Source organism: Oratosquilla oratoria, chromosome 11, assembly GCF_046742065.1.
Source record: "Oratosquilla oratoria isolate Oo_2021 chromosome 11, ASM4674206v1, whole genome shotgun sequence".
Classification (NCBI taxonomy): Eukaryota; Metazoa; Arthropoda; class Malacostraca; order Stomatopoda; family Squillidae; genus Oratosquilla; species Oratosquilla oratoria.
In genome coordinates this window covers 24,390,921-24,412,874 of record NC_134787.1, presented here as the reverse complement: position 1 = coordinate 24,412,874, position 21,954 = coordinate 24,390,921, and the positions used below count along the sequence as shown (strand labels likewise).

At 39.0% G+C, this 21,954-nt stretch overlaps 1 protein-coding gene across 2 annotated transcripts in view; it reads right to left on the bottom strand.

The window, feature by feature from the left end:
- Positions 1 to 6,135: 6,135 nt before the first annotated feature.
- The window catches only part of sea (mitochondrial citrate transporter scheggia), a 40,490-nt gene continuing 24,671 nt past the window's right edge, over positions 6,136 to 21,954 (bottom strand). Inside the window, exons 1-6 of one of the 2 annotated variants that reach the window (XM_076192484.1) lie at positions 16,553 to 16,949; positions 14,751 to 14,961; positions 14,266 to 14,489; positions 13,851 to 13,994; positions 13,150 to 13,300; positions 6,136 to 11,104 (exon numbers count right to left, since the gene is read on the bottom strand). In XM_076192484.1, the coding sequence (XP_076048599.1) occupies positions 10,996 to 11,104; positions 13,150 to 13,300; positions 13,851 to 13,994; positions 14,266 to 14,489; positions 14,751 to 14,961; positions 16,553 to 16,718 (1,005 nt within the window). In that variant the 5' untranslated portion in view covers positions 16,719 to 16,949 and the 3' untranslated portion in view covers positions 6,136 to 10,995. Of the gene's footprint in view, positions 11,105 to 13,149; positions 13,301 to 13,850; positions 13,995 to 14,265; positions 14,490 to 14,750; positions 14,962 to 16,552; positions 16,950 to 21,954 lie in introns of those variants that run through there. The other variant, XM_076192483.1, reaches the window with a different exon arrangement.

The window sequence follows — 21,954 nt, the reverse complement described above, 5'->3', positions numbered from 1 at the left end:
CACAACCTCTACCTGTCCTAAATCCACACTGTTCCTCACCAATTACTCCTTCTGTTCCTCTCCTAATCCTCTCAATCAAGATCCTCCCATAAGCCTTCCCAACTACACTTAACAAGCTAATCCCTCTGAAACTACTACACTCACACTTGTCCCCTTTTTCCTTGTAAAGAGGAACTATACAGGCACTCCTCCAGTCCTCCGGTACTCTACCCTCTCTCCAGCAAACATTAAATAACCTCACCAGCCAGTCCACCATCACTGTACCTCCCTTTTTCCTGACATTCTGCATGGCATCCATCCAGACCAGGTGCCTTACCTGCTTTCATCATCTTTACAACTGCCTTCACTTCATCCTTCCTTATTTCTCCTCCATTCTCCTCACTCATCACTCTCATTTTCTTCGCATTTCCCACTGCAGCTATCTTTCCTTCCCTATCCTCCTTCACATTTAGCAACTCCCTAAAATATTCTGCCCATCTTCCCCTTACTGGCTTCTCTTCCATTATCATCTCTCCATCTGCACCTTTTACCTTTTCTTCTCTACTTGATTTGCCTCCTCTTCCTCTCTTAATTTCTTTCCAAAACATCTTTTTATTACTTTCAAAATTTTCTGTCATACTCTTACCCCATTTCACATCTGTTCTCCTCTTTGCCTCCTTTACCTTTTGCTTTACTTCTCTTTTCTTTTCTTTGTACCTCTCATATGACCCCCTCGTCCTATTTTGTAACCAATCTGTGAAAGCTCGCTTCTTCTCTTCTACAACCTTCTTTGTTCCCTCATCCCACCATTCACTACCCTTTCTTCTATTTCCCCCTGTCCTTCTTGTTCCACACACCATCCTTGCACACTTTATGACTCCCTCCTTGAACCATCCCCATTCCTCCTCCACACCTAGCTCTACTCTATCCTTTACTCCCTCCCACTCCTCCCTCAGCTTCTTTCTGTACTCCTTCTCCTTTTCATTGAAAGAGTTCACTCTAAGAACCTCCCTACCTTTTGTCCCTTTCCTCTTTCTCCATCTATCCTCCACTCTCAACTTACCTTCCACCAAAAAATGATCTGATATTCCCCCACCCTCTCCCCTTAGCACGTGTACATCCTTAACTCTTCCTATCATAATCCTATTTACCACTACATAATCCATTAGTGCTCTATCTACCACCCTCTCCCATAAGGCCTACACTAGGCAGCTCCGTATCCATCACCACCTGTCATCCCCATCCATAAAGTTGTCTAATCGTTTTTTAAAACAACTGATAGTTTCGGCACTTACTACGTGGTTACCAAGTTTATTCCATTCATCGACCACCCTATTTGTAAACCAATTCTTGCCTATTTCCTTCTTAAATCTAAATTTGTCCAGTTTATACCCATTACTGCGAGTCCTGCCCTGTTGTTTTATTATGATGACCTTGTTTGCATCACCCCTGTTATAGCCCTTGATCCACTTCAACACTTCTATTAGATCACCCCGCATTCTGCGTCTTTCCAGAGAGTGTAAGTTTAGGTGCCTAAGCCTCTCTTCGTAAGGCAAATTTCCGAGTCCTTGTATCATTTTGGTCATTCTTCTCTGTACTGATTCTAGTGAATTTATGTCCATTCTGTAGGACGGAGACCAAAACTGTACCGCATAGTCAAGGATGGGTCTAACTATTGCTAGATAGAATTTAATAATTACCTCTGCACTTCTATTCGTTACTGTCCTAGCAATGAAGCCTAATGCTCTGTTTGCTTTATTTCTGGTGCTAATGCACTGCTTCCTGGTTTTAAGGTCCGGACTCACCAGAACTCCCAAGTCCCTCTCGCACTCAGATTTTTCTAAAAACGTGTTATCTAAGTTGTATCTATTTTCGGGGTTGTGTAGCCCTACGTTTAACACGCTACACTTAGAGATATTGAAGTTCATTTGCCATTTCACCGACCATGCTAACAGTTTATTAAGATCATCCTGCAGAATCTGGGCGTCTTCTCCTGACCTAATTAGGCGTCCTATTTTAGTGTCGTCCGCAAACTTACTAACATCACTATTTAACCCATCGTCTAAGTCGTTTATATACATAATGAACAACAAGGGACCCAAAACCGAGCCCTGGGGGACCCCGCTAGTAACATTGCCCCACCTAGATTTTATTCCATTTATGGTGACCCGCTGTTTTCTGTCACTAATCCAAGCTCTAATCCATTCTAACACTTTTCCTCCTATGCCATGGGCTTTGATTTTATTTAGTAGTCTCTGGTGTGGCACTTTGTCGAACGCTTTGCTAAAGTCAAGGTAAATAACATCGTAATTTTCATTGTTGTCTGACGCCTTATATACCTTAGTGTAAAAGGATAGAAGATTAGTCACGCATGACTTACCTTTGGAGAAACCATGCTGTGAATCACGAATTGAATTATGCCCTTCAATGTGTTCTCTGAGTCTATTTACTATTATTGATTCAAGCATTTTTCCTATAACCGATGTCAAACTGATTGGCCTGTAGTTGCATATGGTCGATCTATCTCCCTTCTTAAAAACAGGAACAACGTTTGCCTCCCTCCAAGCAGTTGGAACAGAACCAGTGTCTACCGATTTATTGAATATTTCAGTTAACTGGTCGCAGATTTCAAATTTACACTCTTTAAGCATTCTTGGAAAAATTTCGTCCGGACCCGGAGATTTTGTAGCTTTAAAGGCCTGTCTACACGAGCGGGCCTGATCGGCGGGTTTGCCCGTTAACGGGCAAATTCTCGCGGGCCTGCCCGTGAATGTTGTCCACACGACCGAAGTGATGAACAGCTGGGCCTGCCCGACGATGTTGCCAGTAGCGGGTGGAGTGCTGTACGAGAACCATGGTGCCTAGCATTGTCGGTGGCTCACTAGAGTTATCCTGGGCTGCCATCGTTAAATGTTCACTGTGCTACTATGCCGTGGAATGTGGGATGAAGGCCCGCTGTGGGTTCACGATATTATCTTGCGTCTGGCAGGGTAGAAACTCCAGCTACCGGGCACCAGCTCAGTGATTTCGCTCGGCGGCCTTTCGGGCAATTTGATCGTTTGCCCGTCAAATATGCCCGTTAACGGGCAAGCCCGCCGATCAGGCCCGCTCGTGTAGACAGGCCTTTAGTCTGTCAATCTGCTTGATAACTTCTTCTTTACTAATGCTGATATTAGTTAGGCTATTTTCTTCATCCCCTCTAAAAATCGGATCGCAGTCAGGTACTTTATCTAACCTCTCATTAGTAAACACCGATAGAAAATAATTGTTAAACTCCTCACTCATTTTTTCTTCCGATTCTATCATGACATTTTCATCGTTTTTAATTGGTCCTATTCTTATGCTTGACTTTCTTCTGAAACACTGTATTTGCTATCATCAACTCTCTTTCTAGACACATCTCCACCATCAACTCTCCACTACGATTCTTTCCTTGAACTCCACATTTCCCAACCACTCCATCGATTGGACCATTTCCTACCCTAGCATTAAGGTCTCCCAGTACTATTACATTGACATTTCTTCCTAAATCCTCTATGCACTCATTTAAATCTATCCAAAAGGCCTCCCTTTCTTCTACACTCTTCTCACTGCCAGGCCCACATGCACTTACAATGACCCACATCTCCTTTCCCAGTTTCACCTTCATCCACATTATCCTTGAGGAAACCTCCTTCCTCTCCACTACCTGTTTACCTATCTCTTCACTAGAATAGCCACCCCTGCCCTCTCTTCACTCCTGATAACCTCCCAAACTTACACTCACCCTTCCCTTTCAACTTAGTTTCACTCAAAGCCAACACATCCATCTTTCTTCTCACAAACATACTACCTATCTCTTCCCCTTTACTCTCATCTGTACCACATCCACACACATTAAAAGACCCAAACCTTAGGGTGCTGGTCCGAGAACTTCCAGACTGTCTTATGCCTTCTCTTTTTTGTTTAGGAATGTCCCAGTGGGGCTACAAGGAGAAGGTTGCCTAGTCCCAATCCCAGTCCCTTTCTTCTCGCCTCTTACGATCCAATTGGGAATACTTGGTGGCAGTATTCTTTTCCCCCACCACAGAAAAAGAATACTCAGAGAAATGGTACAGGACAGCAACAAGGGGTTGGGGGACAGCATAACAGAGGGACAGTCGTAGTATAAAAGTGTCATCATTTCTCTATGAGGAGTTTTCCTCTATCATAGACAAAATGATGTGTGGCTCTGGTCCGTAGGGGCACCCCATATAGACCCTAAAGTATCAACTGCATGCTACTTTGCCACAATAACAAGCAGCCAATACCCCAGACGGGGTATATATCAGGAGGTTGCCTTGTGTCTGTCATTAATCTAGAACAATAGAGATTGTAATTGGATTTTGAAATCTAGGAACTAGCCCACATAACTTGTTGCCAAACTTGTCCAGTTGGTCAGACTAGGTCTTGTGAATGACTTCTAGATCCCCTTCCACAGACCACTTTTAATCTGCCACTGCATGTGACTTGTTTAGCAACAGTTGCACTGCTTCAGTATCACTACTGATGGTCAAGTTTGCTTGCCACCACTATGATAGTTCACAAACAATATCCTTATTTCCTGAGTATAGTTATGTTAACTGCATTGGGTGGCTATTGTATGATGGGTAAATAGAGCCCACAGCTGGCTACACAGGGGTAGCGTGCCATAGAAAGGTGAAGTATGTGGGTAAACCAAGTGTACAATTCTGAGTACTTTACCTATATGTGCCTCTAGTGAGTGGGCAAACTAGAGCTTACTGACCTGGAGGGTTTAGGCTGAGATTTTGCTCTCTTTCTTTATGCAAACCATGAGGGTACCTCACTTATAATATTTGCACCTTCCCTTGGGTTGTACTTTCCCTATTTGGGCCAATTGATTGGTTTGTGATAACATTCCTAAGTCACTTGACCAATACATAAGAACATAAGACCCTTATTCTTTCATGTAGTTATTGTCAGGGTCACGTGATGTATTTGTTTACTTTCAACACAGCTGGCTTTGCTTGCCTGAGAAGGGTTACAGATTTGTGGTGGCATTATCATCACATAATAGCTTCTCTCCAGGTGATGGGTAATGCCACGTCCACACGGTCGAGCTGTGCCTGGCAAACTTTGCCCTTACCGGGCAAAGTCTGCAGACTCTGCCCGCGAAGTGTCCACACGGCTGACGATGGTGGTTGGAGGTTAGTTGGCCGCAAGCAGAGGTTGGGAGGGAGTGGTTCAGTGCGGTACGATAACCATGGTTCCCGCCATACTTGGAAATAAGGTAGCACTTTACAGTATTATAATTGCTGCCTGTATTAAAAAGAAAAACAAAATCACGGAGACATGTCTGATGCCGGGAGTGGTTACAAAGACATGATTGAATGGGAAGCTCAGTGACAATCCTGCGTAAATTGCAGAATGAAAATGAACAATTGTTTTGCAATTACATTAGAATGAACATAATCAGCTTTTCTGTTCTTTCTTACAAAGGCAAGAGACAAATATAAGGAAAAGCATAGCACCAAAAGCACGTCTTGTCAAGACCAATACACACTAGACTAGGTGCGGACATGGTGGTAAGGTAACTTCGGTCTGTACTGAGCGGGTTTGCTAACTTTGCTCACACCTCACCTCGTGGTTTTGGCAGCGACATCAGCCCTCCATCCATTGCCCGTAAAGGACAGTTTGCCCGATGAAATTGCCCGTTGTCGAGCAAAGCCCTCGTGCCCGGCGGACAGTGCTCGACCGTGTGGACGTGGCATAAGACCTCCTCCACCCAGGTTCAGTATAATTGTTGTTGCAGTTATCCTCTTCAATATGAGTCAAACATTGGCGTGCATGTTAGCTACCTGACGTAGGATGGTACATCACAATATGCGCACCATGAAATATAGTTACGGCTGTTATGCTTGTTCTCTTTCACCCAGAATGTTTGTAACCACTGAAAAAGTGATCAAGCCTGTTCACAGAATAAGAGGGTCACTCAGCTATATCTACAAAATAAATATAATCAGGAAGCTGGTGCCGACATCCTCATACACTCACTCGTGACTCATGATGCCTACGTAGGTGTTGTCGTATTCAAGGGGTTAAGCGCAAGTACTATATCATTGCTGTTCTCCAGTAGGAATACAAAACTGTATGAATAAAGGAAATATTAAAACAATCTTTCTGGAATCTAAATATATATTTTCCGGTAACTTTACCTGATCATCTTTTGTAAAATAGCATCCACAATTAGAAACTATCAAATCTCAGGTAGGTATAAAATAATATTCTTCACATCCTTGACCAGTTATAACATCCATAAAAATGTAATAACATTAAAAATAATGACAATTTTAGTTTGCAGAATGTGAAGAAGTAATGTTTTCCCAGTAATATACACTACACACTATCTCTGTGTACATATAAACATAATGGATTAACTTGCTTCAGAACTAGTGTGATCGAGATATTTAGTCATACAGCCATTTCACAACTGATGTTATCTCTCTTGAATTGTTCCATAAAGGCACAAATCAGGGGTTTGACTTGAGTATCATTATTACAGAAATACAGGTTTGTTTCATCTTCAGTAATACTGCAAGTATCAGTGTATATATGTGCACAAAGATATTGTAGACAACCACAATAAACTATATCACAATTAACATTTATTCCACTGGAATGTTACTTAAGCAAAACCACTTTTCCCATTAGACTATAAAATATGGCTCAACATAAAACAAAAATAAATGAAAAATAAAAGAATAAAACAAAAATTGTCTCCTCCCTCACAGCATGATCAATCATCTTAAGCTTGCTGATGTTTACAAACATGAAAGATATATTCAGAAGGCACATATATTTACAAGTACAAGTGATATATTTCAAGTACTTATTGTCTTTCCTTGTGCCAGGTCTTTGTAGCTGATGACAAGCAGTTCTGTACTAATCTCCCATACTACCATGATTTAGGATATGAAAATGTATTGAGCAATATTTGCTCATGCTGGAGACGAAGCAGTAGTACAACTAGATGGCCCACTGACATGTTTGGCATGCTACTGCTGCACCATTTGGATGGATGGATGAATTATGTACCATTCGTAAAAAAATAACAAGTAAAGTGCACTTTCCTGACCAGGAAATGACCCGCAAAAGTGTATCAGTACAGCATCATTGCCACATAACATGATAGGTGTCAACTGCAGTCTGGGCAAAATTGTGCATACACCTATAACATTGGTGATGAAGTTATACACCAATTTAGTTTTCTTCACTTGTGCATAAGGGGTTAGAATGAAGAGCACCAACACTACAGCTGATATGCAGACTAGATATGAAGTAGGAATAATCTGTGCATAAACAATAGGTCATCAACTCTGAAGACCTATTAAGAGATTCTCCAAGTCTGTTCCCTTTTCTTTCAGTGCCAAATTTCCTGAAGCTATGGTCCCTGAACACCAAATGATACTGCAGAAGTCTTGTAATATACTAACAAACTCACAGGGGAGGGGCTACACAGCTCACATCACTCCACAACCTATTTCGTCTTTAAACACTAAAACGGTAACATTTAACTATGTAACAAGTACATTTCAACATACCAACAAGTATTTTTTTAACATTTAATTTCGTGATGACAAAACCATTACTCAGTTTACAACATTTAAGAACTTCACATATTTCTGCCCATTCACAGATGAAAGAAAAAAAGTGTACTGCTGGAAGATCAAACAATACAAATGGTTGCTTGTTACCCAACCAAAGATGGAAGAATTATCTAGTCCATTACCACAAATTTCTCAATTAACATATGTAGTCAAGTAAAAATTACTCCATTGAACATGGAGGTTCACTCAACTGAATTAGTTCTGGTTAATGACATTTTATTCATTTACGGAGCTGCCCTCGTAAGGGAACAAAAAATCAGTCTTTGATACTATGTTATGTTGATGGGGTTAACAGCACTGAGCAAGAAATAACTGGAAATTAGTAAGATTTTACAATACATAACATTATCTTAATATCATTGGAATGCAAATTGACAAGACTGTCTCTAGTGGTAAGGGCTTATGTAAAGTTATTTTAAGAACACTAAAAAATTTATGAATAAAACAAAATAAACCACTTTTCAAATAGATGAAATCTGTGTATGTGTATATACACAGGTAACTTGGATTGAATGTGGATTCACTAAATGTAGTCACAATTATACACATTTTGTTTTGGTCATATCAAAACAGCTGGGGAGCCATTTTATGCGTTACCAAGAAACATGTGCAAGTCATTCTTTTGCTTTGTGCTATGTTCCTACAGCTTTTTTGGTATATATGCATGTACAGTGAACCCCACCAAAGTCGAAGCTGGCCGTCTTGGATAAGTATTGGATATCTTGGAAACATCTGATATCTCACATTATTTTCCATGATTTATGGGGGAAATTGGACACTCACATAGACATTGGATTTCATTGTGCAGTGTGCAATGTAATTTTGTATGGAATAAAGTGTACAATACCTTTTTTTGTATTTCTGTATGGAATTAAAAGTGTGCTATGCCATTTTTGGTAATTCTGTGTGGAGTAAAAGGTGTACAATGCTAACAAGGGAGCCACAAGAATTTAGGGAGCCATGGGCTGCTGTTACAACATATACATTTCTATATATTGTAGTCTAGTGATACAAGTTAATCATATCACAACAATCTATCAAATAATTATGATTGCAAACTTTGCAATAAAGGAAAGGGGTTTCTCTTCATAAACATTTTATTATTATTTTTATTATTATTTTTTTACCATATCTGGTGGGGTGGGATTTGGGAGAGATATAAAGGGGAGCCATACAAATGTTGAAAATTCATAATAGGGGGAATGGAGTGAGAGTGAAACACTGCCTTAGACTTTTCTACTGGTAACTCAGATTTTCAGATACCTCGGGTTAGCATTCCCCGCAATTAATCTTAGGTGGGGTTCGCTGTAGTACTGTATTCATCCTTGCCTATGGAGTTATTTAATAGTGGTACTGCTAATGAGGCTGGCAAGTCATGGAGTGATCTCTCAGTTGCTGAGAAAGTGAAAAATTCAGACCAATTAAGGTCAGGTATGTGTGCATTTACCTAATTGTAGGATGAACAATGCTCATGGGGTCCCATTTCCTACTTACCAATTTATCATATCTTGCCTAAAATTAAAGTATGGTTCCAACTTGGTTTATATCCTTAATTTCCAATTATCACATTTATATTTGGATTCATGTAGAGTGTAATGTATACAGTTGGGTGATAACAGTCCAGTATACAAATTAGAGAAAGAGATTTGTAAGGTTGGATTTGAACAGCGTGACAGATAGTGTACTTCCCCTTCCTCCCATCACAAGACCCTGGTGAAGTGACAAGGTGAATAATAGCTGTGTTCAAGACAGCCTACACCCATTTGACCTCTACCAGAATCTGTGCTATCATTGATAATGACCCCAATAGTGATGCCTGCTAGAGGACTTTGAGTCAAAGCACACACTTGCCCTTCATTCATTTTATGAAAGATTTTTGAGTGGGTAACTATGTTGTTTTGTGTCGGCAATATTTCCAGTTCAGTGTGGGTATTCTTGGCAGCTACACTGTTCATAATATGTCGTGATTTATTAGATCATCTTTTTATGTGTCAGATTTGATGAGTTCTCGGTCTGGGAAGGGGAGGGCATGAGTGAAAAGGTTGAATAACTGATGACAGTCTTTTGGTCCCCAACAGAAGTTGGTTCTGAGGCACTGCATTCCTTGTTAACTAGAGAGTTTGTCAATCTTTTCTTGTCATGGTTGTCTATTTCAGTTTCTATGATATTTTTGACAGTATGTCAATTGACTTGATATGCAGTAATACATCAAGACAAATAAAATGCAATACTTGATTCCCTGTTGGTTCTAGTAATACCTAAATACAACACTAACTTTGGAACAGGACATGAAATATATTTTGTGGAGAAATATGATGAATCTTATGTCAGTAACATTCAACTCTCTTAGAATAATCTTAACAGCTGTAAGGAAATGCAGGTTTCCTTGATACAATCTGTACCATGAAACAATTTGAGCTTTGGTTGCCAGTATTATAATACTCATTATGGAATGTTGTGCAGAATACTAACTCCAAGTTAATCTCTTTACAATTGTTTTTATAAAAGATCATACATATGATATATATATTTTTTCCAAAGTTTATGATATATATATTTTTTCCAAAGCTTATTATTTTCCCTTTAAAATTACAATACACACCATCCCAGCCCTCTCTGAGAGGGGAAGTTCGTGATGTCAAACCAAATCACATTCATAACCCCTTCAACATAACATGAATCACTTCCATTTTGCCAAACTCCCTTACACTAATTTCACTAAATGCAATTTGGCAAAATGGGAAGTCAACTATAGCATACCATACTGATTTTGTTTATGCTAATGTCATCTACATTTTATGACTATCACCAGAAAAATCTATTCAACTGAGGGACATCTCCCTATATCTAAAGGCTAAAAACCTACCTTAACTGACCCTTAATTGACAGTAACTGTTTACAAACAATGATGATCACATTTGCACACATTTCAGGACTACTGTCAAAACATTCTATTCTACCCAAGAGTTTATGAGCTGTTGAGCTGAAAGGGACTTGTCCTAGTCTGGATTCAATCCGTCAGCTGAATAAATTGTCATAAGCCATAACATATTACAAAAGATACAATTCTGGGAAGGGAGATGAGGAATGACCTATAACTTGAACTATGTATGGCAATAAAAAAAACTTGTATGCAATATCTTGAAATACTGATGGGGAAAGATAAGTAATTCTTCCATGCTGTTAAGACATCATGATTTTTAAGACGATTCTCAGTTTTATGAGTGTTATGGAAATGATATATAGGAATGGATCTAGATAAAAAAAAACGTAGATGAAAACCATGGTACGGCACAACCACTACCCCATACACACTTGAAAATATTTATTTTTCATTCATAAATAGGACTGTCTATAGTGCTAACTTTGATTATTTCCAAAATTTGTTGAAAAGATCCATAAAGCTGTCATAAATCATGAATGTTATTGCAACATCCAAACACACGCGGCTCAACCGGGGAACAGTTCCTTTATAGAACCTGAAATTAAAAGGTTTTATGAAATATCAGCCTTGATACAGGTATTATGTGATTAGTGTATGTAATGAATACAATATTCATATTTCAACAAATTCAATAAATCTTAATCTGTCATAAAATTAAATTAGTGGAAAGAGGAAGGGAAGAAAAGTGTTAAGGAACTACCTTGTCAGTGAAACTCATCAAGGTGGACATTATAGGGCTCTAGCCTGTCTGTGATATCCTATTCTGAAATAATGTTAATATTGTTCCTGAACTCCAATATCACCCAGTTTACAATACTTAGTAGCTCTGAATTATCACTAAGCATCTATCAACCTATAATGGACAAGAAGAACATCCCTTTGCATATTTCAATGGCATCACTAACACTAATGCACATTCCCCTGGTTTTGTCAGAGTAACTTTGATGCACAATGGCCAAGCATATCTTGATGCTTGGAGGATTTGTGTTGTGATATCACCTTGGGTCATGATTTCTAAAACCAACATAAGAGTGTAATTTTCCAGTATGGTGGTGAGAAACCTGAACTTAGAGATTACTGGTACAGCGAGTCCTCCTTATACAGTAATTCTATATCTGGTAAATTCACAGTTACGGTATTTGGTAATTGCTACCCTCGATTCTATTTACGGTAGGAAAAATTCACAGATACGATATCCACTCGTGTTTTGTTTACACTGTACAGTAGCGCCACCACCGAGAAAGTCTCAGTAGTATCGAAAAAGCCCTGGGTTTGGTATATGGTAATTTCAATTTGTGGTAAGGTTTTCAGGAATGCATATGCACCGTATAACGAGGATTTACTGTACTGATCTGGTGTGTGCTTCAGCAACAGCAATAATTGATGAATCAGGTTTCCAAATTTACCTTAGGGATGTAAACCCATCACAGTCAAGACAATATAGTAAAGATGATAAATTATTCATAAGGGAAGAGATTTCCCATTTAATTTCAGAAGGTATCATTGAGCCAAGTTTTTCCACATGGTGAGCTCAAGTGGTTGTGATGAAAGATCATCTTGACTGACAACTAGTGACTATTTCCCTCCCCTTACCACTTTCAGTTGGTGACAAATGATCTTTATACCAAGGGGTTCTTTCCCCTTATAAGGGGGGTAGTCAAGTCAAAAGCAATCACCCACTCCCACCACACTGGAAGTTTTGGCTGCATGTTATTGTACAGTATTAATTGCACAGTAACATACAGCCAATGCTTTATGGACTGTTTTGGGGGTGTCCCTATGGACTAGAGCCACACATAATTTTGTCTATGTTGGATGAAATCTCTACTCCTACAGGAATTATGCTACTTTTGTATTGCAACTATCCCTATGTTATGCTGTTCCCTCTTAAAACTGTTCTGTACCATTTCTTTGAGTATATATATTCAATTTTGTCTCTGTCCACTGTGGTAGGGGAAAGAAAGAATTCTGCCACAGAGTTTCGTATGTGGGTTGTAAAAGGCAGCTAAAATGGGATAGAGTGATGGGACTAGGTATCCAGCTCTCTGTAACCCTATTCTACAAGAAGTCAAGATGACAGAAACAGTCCCACACTAAGACAACACTGACTAAAGTCCCAAGTTTCTTCCTAGAGAGGTCTGTGAGGAGGCTTGATGACTGTTGCCAGCCTCTGGAGGGGCTGCAATTTTTCCACTTAGTGAAACTCAAGTCACTGCTTCTGACCAAGGGCAGTGGACAAGATGCAGGAATGACCCATCATCCAGGAGGTGCCCAGATAAGAGGGAGGGAGGGTAGAGGGGAGTGGAGTATGTATGGGATGGAATGTAAAGGGGAAAAAAGCCTTTGGTATATGTATGTACCTTTTCCAAGAAGACAAAATATACTAAAACAATCACAGACATCAGAGCAGAAATAGTCATCATGCAAACACAAATGAAGAAAACATACATCACAAACATCTACACACCACTCACCACATCAACGACAACCTACCAAACCAAGAAATAATTCAAGATTCTATACCCAATGTGCGGAAAAGAATGTGAAGAGGGGCAGTAGGACAACAGTGGTTGTACTTACGCTCTTGGTCCTTCATGTTTCCAGATTTTGATGAAACAGTCAAAAGTATTCTTGTACTTGCTTGCTTCTAATCCCTGCATTCTTGTCTTGACAACGTCAATGGGTGTGTTGCCAAACACAGATGCAGCCCCAGCAATTGCACCAAATGTACCTTTAAATGAAATTATGGAATGTTAGGATATTCTTCACCATGAAACTTTACAAAATCCACAGCAATGACTATTCTCACTGTTGATGACTATTCTTTCATCACTAAAATAAATGGTCATTCCAGATATGGTGTGTCAGGAATGTAATAGATTGAAAAAATCAGATGATAGGAGACAAATTAGTTTTCATAAAGGAATGGGGTGTGTAAATTAGATATTTATTATAATATCTCTGTGAGAAAACATGAGAAGGGGAAGATATTATATCTGTGTTTTACAAATGGGCTTAAGAAAGGAAGAGTGCATAAATCAAGATTTTGTAACAAGACAAGCATGCAAGAAGTTTCTGGTTAAGGGTAAGAATGTCTTCTTGGCTTTCATGGATTTGATGAAGGCAAATGACAGGATTAACAGAGGGGCATTATGATATGTGTTGTGGATGTATGGGATGATAAAATATTAGTTCTTGTAGATATGGCAGAAATAATAAATAATCAGAATCCTTAAAAATTAAAACTATCTTTGTAGTACTATAAATTTTCATAACCTTACCAACAACCAACTTTGGAACATTCTTAGTATTATCTCCTCCTCGGTACCAGTCTTTGCAAGTTTCCATGACATAGAATCGAATGGCTTGATTGCTACCTTGTTTCATTATTGTTGCAGTTAATCCTTGGTATGTTCCACGTATACCTGAAATACTTAATATATTCAATACATTATAATAAATATTTTCTAGTCTCTAAGTCTTTCCTTCCCAGTAGCATGATTTATATAACTTGCTCTATTTCTTTCAACAGAGGGTGGAACCAGAACTGAAAAGAATTTCAAACATCATGACCCCTGTATATCCAAATGGTCAGTCCAAGTCACCCAAGCATGCTACTATGCTAAAGTTTAACCAACAAATTATACAAATCACTTTTATATACACTGCAATACATATTTACACTTAAGAAAATACCTTGCTCTTTGATAATGCAGCCCACACCATGGAAAAACCCTTTGAATTTGGGATTTCCTGATCTCTGGTCATTTATGAATTTTACTTTGATGGTCTCCATAGGTGTAACTGCAAGTATGGCTTCAGATACACCTGCCCCCAAACCACAAAGGAGTCGCTTTCCTGGAGAAAGGTTTCCATTGGCATCAACACTACGTTTCTTAAATTCTTCAAAAGCTCCAAACCTGTAAAACAAATGCAACTTACTCTTATCCATAGGAGAAAACTATTTATATACCAAAAGGCTTCTTTACCTTTATAAGGAAGACAAAATAAAACTATGGTACACATGTTGATATATTCCTCTCTCCTTAAATGTCCTGAGTATTAAGGGAAAACAACTAGAGTATTTCCTTCTCTCAGGACATATTTTCTACCTTGAAAAATGTCCATTCAATATAAACAAAACAAATAGTCAAACACATTTGGTAAAAGTTTTTTATTACCTGACAGCTGACTTTGGTATAGATCCATAGAGAAGTACTGACAAACCACGGTACAAGCCAAAGAAGCCATGAGTACGGACAGTCTTTTTGACACAGTCTACAATGCCATTGTACTTTTTTGCACCTCCAGACTTCTCATCCAACTGTAGTTGAGTTTTGACATATTCAGTAGGGAAGGTGATGCAAATCTCAATGCCTCCAGTAATGCCACCTGTTAAAGGAAATGGTTCCATTATAAAACAAACTCAGTCATAAGTTCTTTAAACCTACATATTAACCAATATGTTGTAGTGTGTCACCCCTAAGGATTCTCCATGCAAGTGTGGGATTCCTAACAACTCCCATTTCTGATTAAAAATTTCACTTTTATAAGGACCACAGACATTTTGTAGGCCAATATCTGTACATATGGTTGCCATATTGGTTCTTTTGGGTGTGCCTTGTCTATTCTGATGGACTCTGCTATCAGTGTGCAGGACTAGGCTGAAAAACATCAATATTTGCTTGCTCCAATTCAGTCCCAGCATTCTCTGGGCACTCATTAGCTCAACTACTAATTTACATGAAAATTAGCATTGAAAATTGGGAATTTTGGAATGGATAGCTCCACTGGGGATCTGACTTTTGCAGGAAACACCACATCATAGGAATTAAATACAATATTAATAAGAGAAAACTAATACAGTAAAAATTCCTACTAGCTGGATTTCTACACAATTCAGTAACTTCTCTAATTTGGCTAATCTCAGACAAATGTTATAACATGAATTAATAAAAATCTAAACATTCCCAAAAATGAGGTATATGAAAAAAAAAAAAAAAAAAAAAAAAATTAATAATGCTCCTTGATGGGCACCACTACAGTCTCTTGATCTTCAATTTCAGTTGGTTCGAGGACATTGCACACTGGCAACCAAAAATTGCTAACCATTTCTTGTTGCTGTGCATGCACTTTTGTGATTTTTCTTGTGACTTCATGTTCATTGTTCAAAGGTTCCATGTTCATTGTTAACATAACTGTTCTGTCTGGTACTGCCTTTGTTAAAACAATTTGAATTATGCCATTTTCATGCTTTTCAACATAAGGCAATTATATTTCTCAGGCAACCATCTGTAGTGTCATCTTCCAATTGTGATCAGACTAAATTCAGTCAAGACTAGACACCACATCCAAGGTAGCTAAAAATTGACATGGGGAAACTAATCTAATCAACTCAATACATTCTAGATTTTTCCACCATCCAACACTAAGACAGTACCAGCATATATGACAGTATACCAGCAGTATATATTTGGCCCATAGGAACTGCCACAGATGCAACCATAACACAAATGGCATTGAACACCTGTAAGAAATAATCCTGCACTTGTGTTGTCTGGGAGCAGCAAGTTAGCTATTCCCAGACAACACAGTATTTCTTCTTTAAGTGACTTATGGTTCAGTCCGGTGGCCGTTGCCGGTTACCCTAGAGCCGTGGGTCTTCTGTAGGAGACCTGTGACAATGGATTGATAGACTCCACCAGAAAACATAATCCTAAAAGAACTTAAAAGAGCGCGCTGTAATCAATGTATTGTGAAATTACCTAACTTCGAAACATAATACTTAATCTATTACTGTTGCATCGATTTGATGTTTTGGTTTACGTACACAGAACAAGTTTTGCAAAGCCAAATTCACTTCAACCACCGGAAATAAGATTTGTTACTACCGGTAACATGAAGGACCGAAAATGTTCAAAACAAATCGGCCTTGTCTGTTTCCTAATGCTTCACCACAAACTCAAACGTCAGCCACTATTACCAATAATAATATGCTGAATGTTTTCCTTCAAGGTATCCTGCAGCCACACGAAAAAAGTTGTCACAGAGGAGGCAGCATCCACTGTCGCTGACACGGTGTGAAGGATATATACTATAATTAGCAATACTACGAACAATAGAATCTTCTTGAGAAAACTTTCAATCATTTTGTCAATTCTGTACAAGTCCAACCATGGGTACAATAGTGGTGAACAAGGAGCTGTCGACTTCTGCCCCAAACGCTCTTCGAAGGTTTGGCTTCGCCACTTCACCGAGGCACACTGCAAACTCCACAAGTGCGATAAACACAGATGACCTTGAGAGTTGGAACTTGGAAATAACCGAAGTGTATCTCCAGCTACCACACAATCGTGTCGCTTGCCTAACTTTTTACACAATTTTCCTTCTTAGTTCAATGATGAAAAATGAGAGCACAAGACTTATTTTCTTCTAAATGTCACATATTTGAACGTAGAAATTATGTAAACGTTGGCAACTCCCTTGTTCCCGAGGTGAAACTCCTTTCAACACACCCAAACTTTTCGTTGGTAATCGGTCAAGTGCACTCTTAACCAATTCGTGTAATCAGGGCCAATCTTAACAAGAATCTACAAAAGGATAAGATATCAGTTCAGTTCTGCTAAATGAACAGTACGGTGGGCTGCCTTTGCGTAGTGAATATGCTAGCCGTGTGTTTATACTCCCTAAGGGAGATGGCAGAGAACGCATTTTGCTCCGAGACTCAGTTCGATAAATATATAAATATAAGAAAGAAAGAAAGAGAGAGAGAGAGAGAGAGAGAGAGAGAGAGAGAGAGAGAGAGAGAGAGAGAGAGAGAGGGGGGGGGATACTCCCCAAGGGAGATGGCAGAGAACGCATTTTGCTCCGAGACTCTGTTCGATAAATATATACATATAAAAGAGAGCGAGAGAGAGAGAGAGAGAGAGAGAGAGAGAGAGAGAGAGAGAGAGAGAGAGAGAGAGAGAGAGAGAGAGAGAGAGGGGGGGAATCCTAGTCCAACCCACTACAGTCTCTCGATCTTCAACTTCAGTTTATACTCTCTGAGATGGCAGAGAACGAATTTTGCTCCGAGACTCTGTTCGATAAATATATACATATAAGAGAGAGAGAGAGAGAGAGGGGGGGATCCTAGTCCAACCCAATCGATGGTAAATTTCTTTTATATCCTCGTACACGCGTTGAACTACCGTAGATTGTTACATAATAAAATTCTTGAATTAATGTGTTTATGGACATCGGTTCACGGCAAGATTTTTTCTATATATTCAGGCAAATGCGACCCACTCGCCCTCCGTTCACAGGTGTTCACGGGTTGCCCTGGTCTTCGACAGATATCCGAGTCGTGTTCAGCGTGTTCCGACCAGATGCTCACCGGATTCGGCGTTGTCTTACAACGATGGTCGGCTTTTTTGCCCATTCGAGCATAAGGAAAGGTAGAATTGGTGGTATTTAAAAGGAGCAGTGTATAACAGGAGTGAGAAGATAAATGTGAATGAGGTAATGTCCAGTTGGAGAAGTCAAGAACTTCGTCAAATTCCAGCAATTCGACGCATTTCAGGTTGCGGCGTCTGTGGCCGTTACTACATGAGAGGTTCTAGAACGACACCATTATTGAAATTCTTAACGGGTATAAGTGATGCAGCATTTGCAAATTATATGTGATCTCTTATTGTGGCTGAGTGTCTGAATAAAACTGGTGAATCGAGAGCAGTGACAACCCTTCATACCAAATAATTCGAAGTTTACCATATTTTTTAAGTAACTTACCAAAAATAATCAGCACTCCTATTCTTGTAAATGTAGACAATATCACGCTGAGACTGTCTCTGTTTCACCTCCACTTTTCTCACTCTATCCATCCTGGAAACATCTATCATTATACTTCTGTAACACGATAAGACTCGCTCTTTCACCATCAAATCAAAGTCTCTTCCATACAGTGTCATGAGTGCAGGCCCCTTTTAGCGTTCATCCCTGAACAACCGTTTATCATAAAACACATTCATTAGCCTCCTTTGTTCTAAGATCCACCTCACCTCCACATACTAACTCAATTTTGGTCTCAGGGACATCGTCCTCTGAAAATAAAACCTTTTGAAATTGGTTTTAGTCATCATTGTTTACTTTTTCATTTACTAAATGCCCTGAGTTTGTCTGCATCTTGGCGTTTGTCGCCCAACTGGCGACTGAGTGCGTGGTAACAGTGACGTCAACTATGCTGTCTGCAACTGCTTTACTTTTGCACATATTTACTTTCAACTTTTTCCTCTAGCACATCTTCTCAAACTCCGTCACTAACTGCTTTACTTACTGCTTAGAACCAGCCACAAGCGCAGTGACAATAAACAACTGGCTGGCCTCCAACTTTCTTCCATTCTTACAAACTCGAAAACCATACTCGCTCTCACCTCCCATCCACATAAACATTGAACAACCATGGCGGTATCACACCTCTATTCCACACTCTCAAACATGATCTACCCCTCTTGAGAGGAGAGAGCGAGAGAGAACTCCTAAAGACTCACCATACCCCATAAGTCCACAACACTTATCAACCCTATCATATGCATTCTCCAAATCCACAACACACATCAACCATGTCATATGCTTTCTCCAAACCCACGAAAGACCAAAAAACATCTTACCCTTAGCCGAAAACTTGTGAATAGTTGATCGCCAACACCTACCCCGTCTATACCGCTCTCCTTTTGGCTTTCATTTTACGTTTTGCTCCTACCCTCTTTGCTCTGATCCTCTTATAAGCTTCCTCGTTTTTCCTTTGCAACCATTACTCAAATTAATGTTCTCCTCTTTTCTGCCACCACCACCCTAACCTCTTCATCCTATCAGTCACTATTTCCGTCTGATTCCCCCCATCTTTCTCATCCGACTTCAGTACTTCCTCTACAAAACAACAGTTTTTGGGAAACTGTAATGTTATAGTAGTCGAAATATACAGTTTTCCTGTACCTCTGATATAATTTCTCCGATAGTGGGTTTAAAGTGTACATAACCGTTTTCCCTCTATTTCCACGTCTCCTTTATCTCATTACATCCCATACCTATCTCAGCTTCGCATGGTGTTCTTCTTTTATCATTATACTTGTTAATTTTCAACACATCTTTGCCTCCCCCTCTTCCTTCTTATTTAGGATAACATTTATTAAAAGCATAGCAATAACGAATTGATTATTCAAGAGTAGCCCATTCACGACGGTCGCATTTCCCGTGTAACGAATAGTCTTCGTATTTTCGGTAATTTCCAATACATTTTTTTTCCTTTCTTCGTCCACTGCTTCAGTTATACATTCTGTCTATATACTTTTTCTGTAACAGTTTGCAGATTTCTATTTTCTTCGTGGTCTTTGCGTTCTCTGTAAACATGTTACTGTAGTTCGTTCCTTCAATCATGTAATTTACATCTATGAAGACGGTGCATGACTCACTATATTGTTAATTCACTCCAACATTTTGTCCTTTAACACTGTTCTCATGTAACTGTGTGTGTGTGTGTGTATGTATGTATGTATGTATGTATGTGTGTGTGTGTGTGTATGTGTAAGGTTTACGTAATTCTGTAACATTCATATAAATCAGTGGTTACCTGACGCCCCCTTTTTGCTTCCAGTAGACCCGCACGCCCCACTCCCTCTTTTGTTCATGTGAAATGATTCTTGCATTTATTTCTTAGCATTGTTCAGGAAAACAGATTTATGTTTTGTATCACATTTTAATAATGAAATCCACTCAAACAAATAATAGTACATTCCAGATATTTTTCTAGTAACTAAAAACGGAACATTTGGTTCACAGAGAGCGAAAAAAAGTTTGAACATTAGCATATTGGCAAAATTGATTTGCAATTTTAAGAATAGATAATTTGAAAACATGGCATACAATATTTGGAAAGACTCGTGAGACTAAGGCACAATTGATGAACTAATTTAGTGAGATGGATGCTGCTGCTTCTTCCTCACAAGATTAGAAATTCTAGGATTGAAATATTGGAGTTTGTGACGAGTTCCTCAGTGGCGTCAAGCTGCGTCAGTGTGGTTGGTATCGGTGACGTGTCCAAAACGTGTAAGGAGAACTAGCTTGATAGAAAACGGGTTGGAGTGACTTATAATTATACTTTGCATGTATGTAATGGCAGATATTTATTCTTTGAATTATTTTATTATTCCAATTAAACAAAATTTTTTGAGCAGATGATTTCACGCCCCCCTTGTATCCTCCTCACGCCTCCCTAGGGGGGGGGGGCGCATCCCCTAGTTTGGGAACCACTGATATAATTGAATATATAAATATTATGATTTGGGATGTCCATAATTTTTGTGATGGTACAAACCCAGTCGCTTAGAATTTGAAACAAACTATTGAAAACATATTATTATATAACATTACCTATCAATGAAAAATAATCTACACTAGTAGCATATAGTTAAAAAATAAAATGAATAAAATACAATGGTGAGAAATTCACGTTGAAAGAAATCTGCAACCGACATCACATGTACTGTGCTCGTCACTAAAGGAACAACTAAGAATAAGTCCGCCTCATTCCTTCTGTCAAAAATGTCACACGCACACAGACATTATATATATATATATATATATATATATATATATATATATATACATATATACATATATATATTTATATATATACAATATATGTATATATATATATATACATGCTGGGACATTGTGACAAGTTGATGAAGGTGAAAAAAGAAGTCACGAGTCTAGTTCCGAGTTTCTGAGTTTATTTCTGACCGGTTTCGCTCTATGCTTCTTCAGAGCAGTTCCACTGAAGATCATTCCTCTGAAGAAGCATAGACCGAAACCGGTCAGGGATAAACTCAGAAACCAGTGACTTCTTTTTCCACCTTCATATATATATATATATATATATATATGTATATATATATATATATATATGTGTGTGTGTGTGTGTGTGTGTGTGTGTGTGTGTGTGTGTGTGAAATATATCCTCCATGACTAGCGAGAAAACGTCGGCAAACGAAGGCTTCAATTAGAAAGACGTGGATCAAAGCGTACATTCATTTTGTCCTCGCTGGCATTCCTCAGCGCACAGAATCTGTACAGAACGAAATGCCAAGGCTACGTGCGTAGGCCTGGGGCTCTACTGTCTACTCTCAGTCACAGGTACAGTTGGAAACAAGTTTTTTTTTCTTGGCACTTCACATGTATGTATTGGTATTATAATTACCTTAAGTAATTTCAACTTATAATCGCTCCTAAGTGACAGGATTGAGAAAAGAGGCAAATCAACGACTCTGTCGTTATTCCATGATGACCTACGACAGTTTTCTCCATATTCGTAACCAGATACCACGACGCCAGAAAATGTCAAAGAAT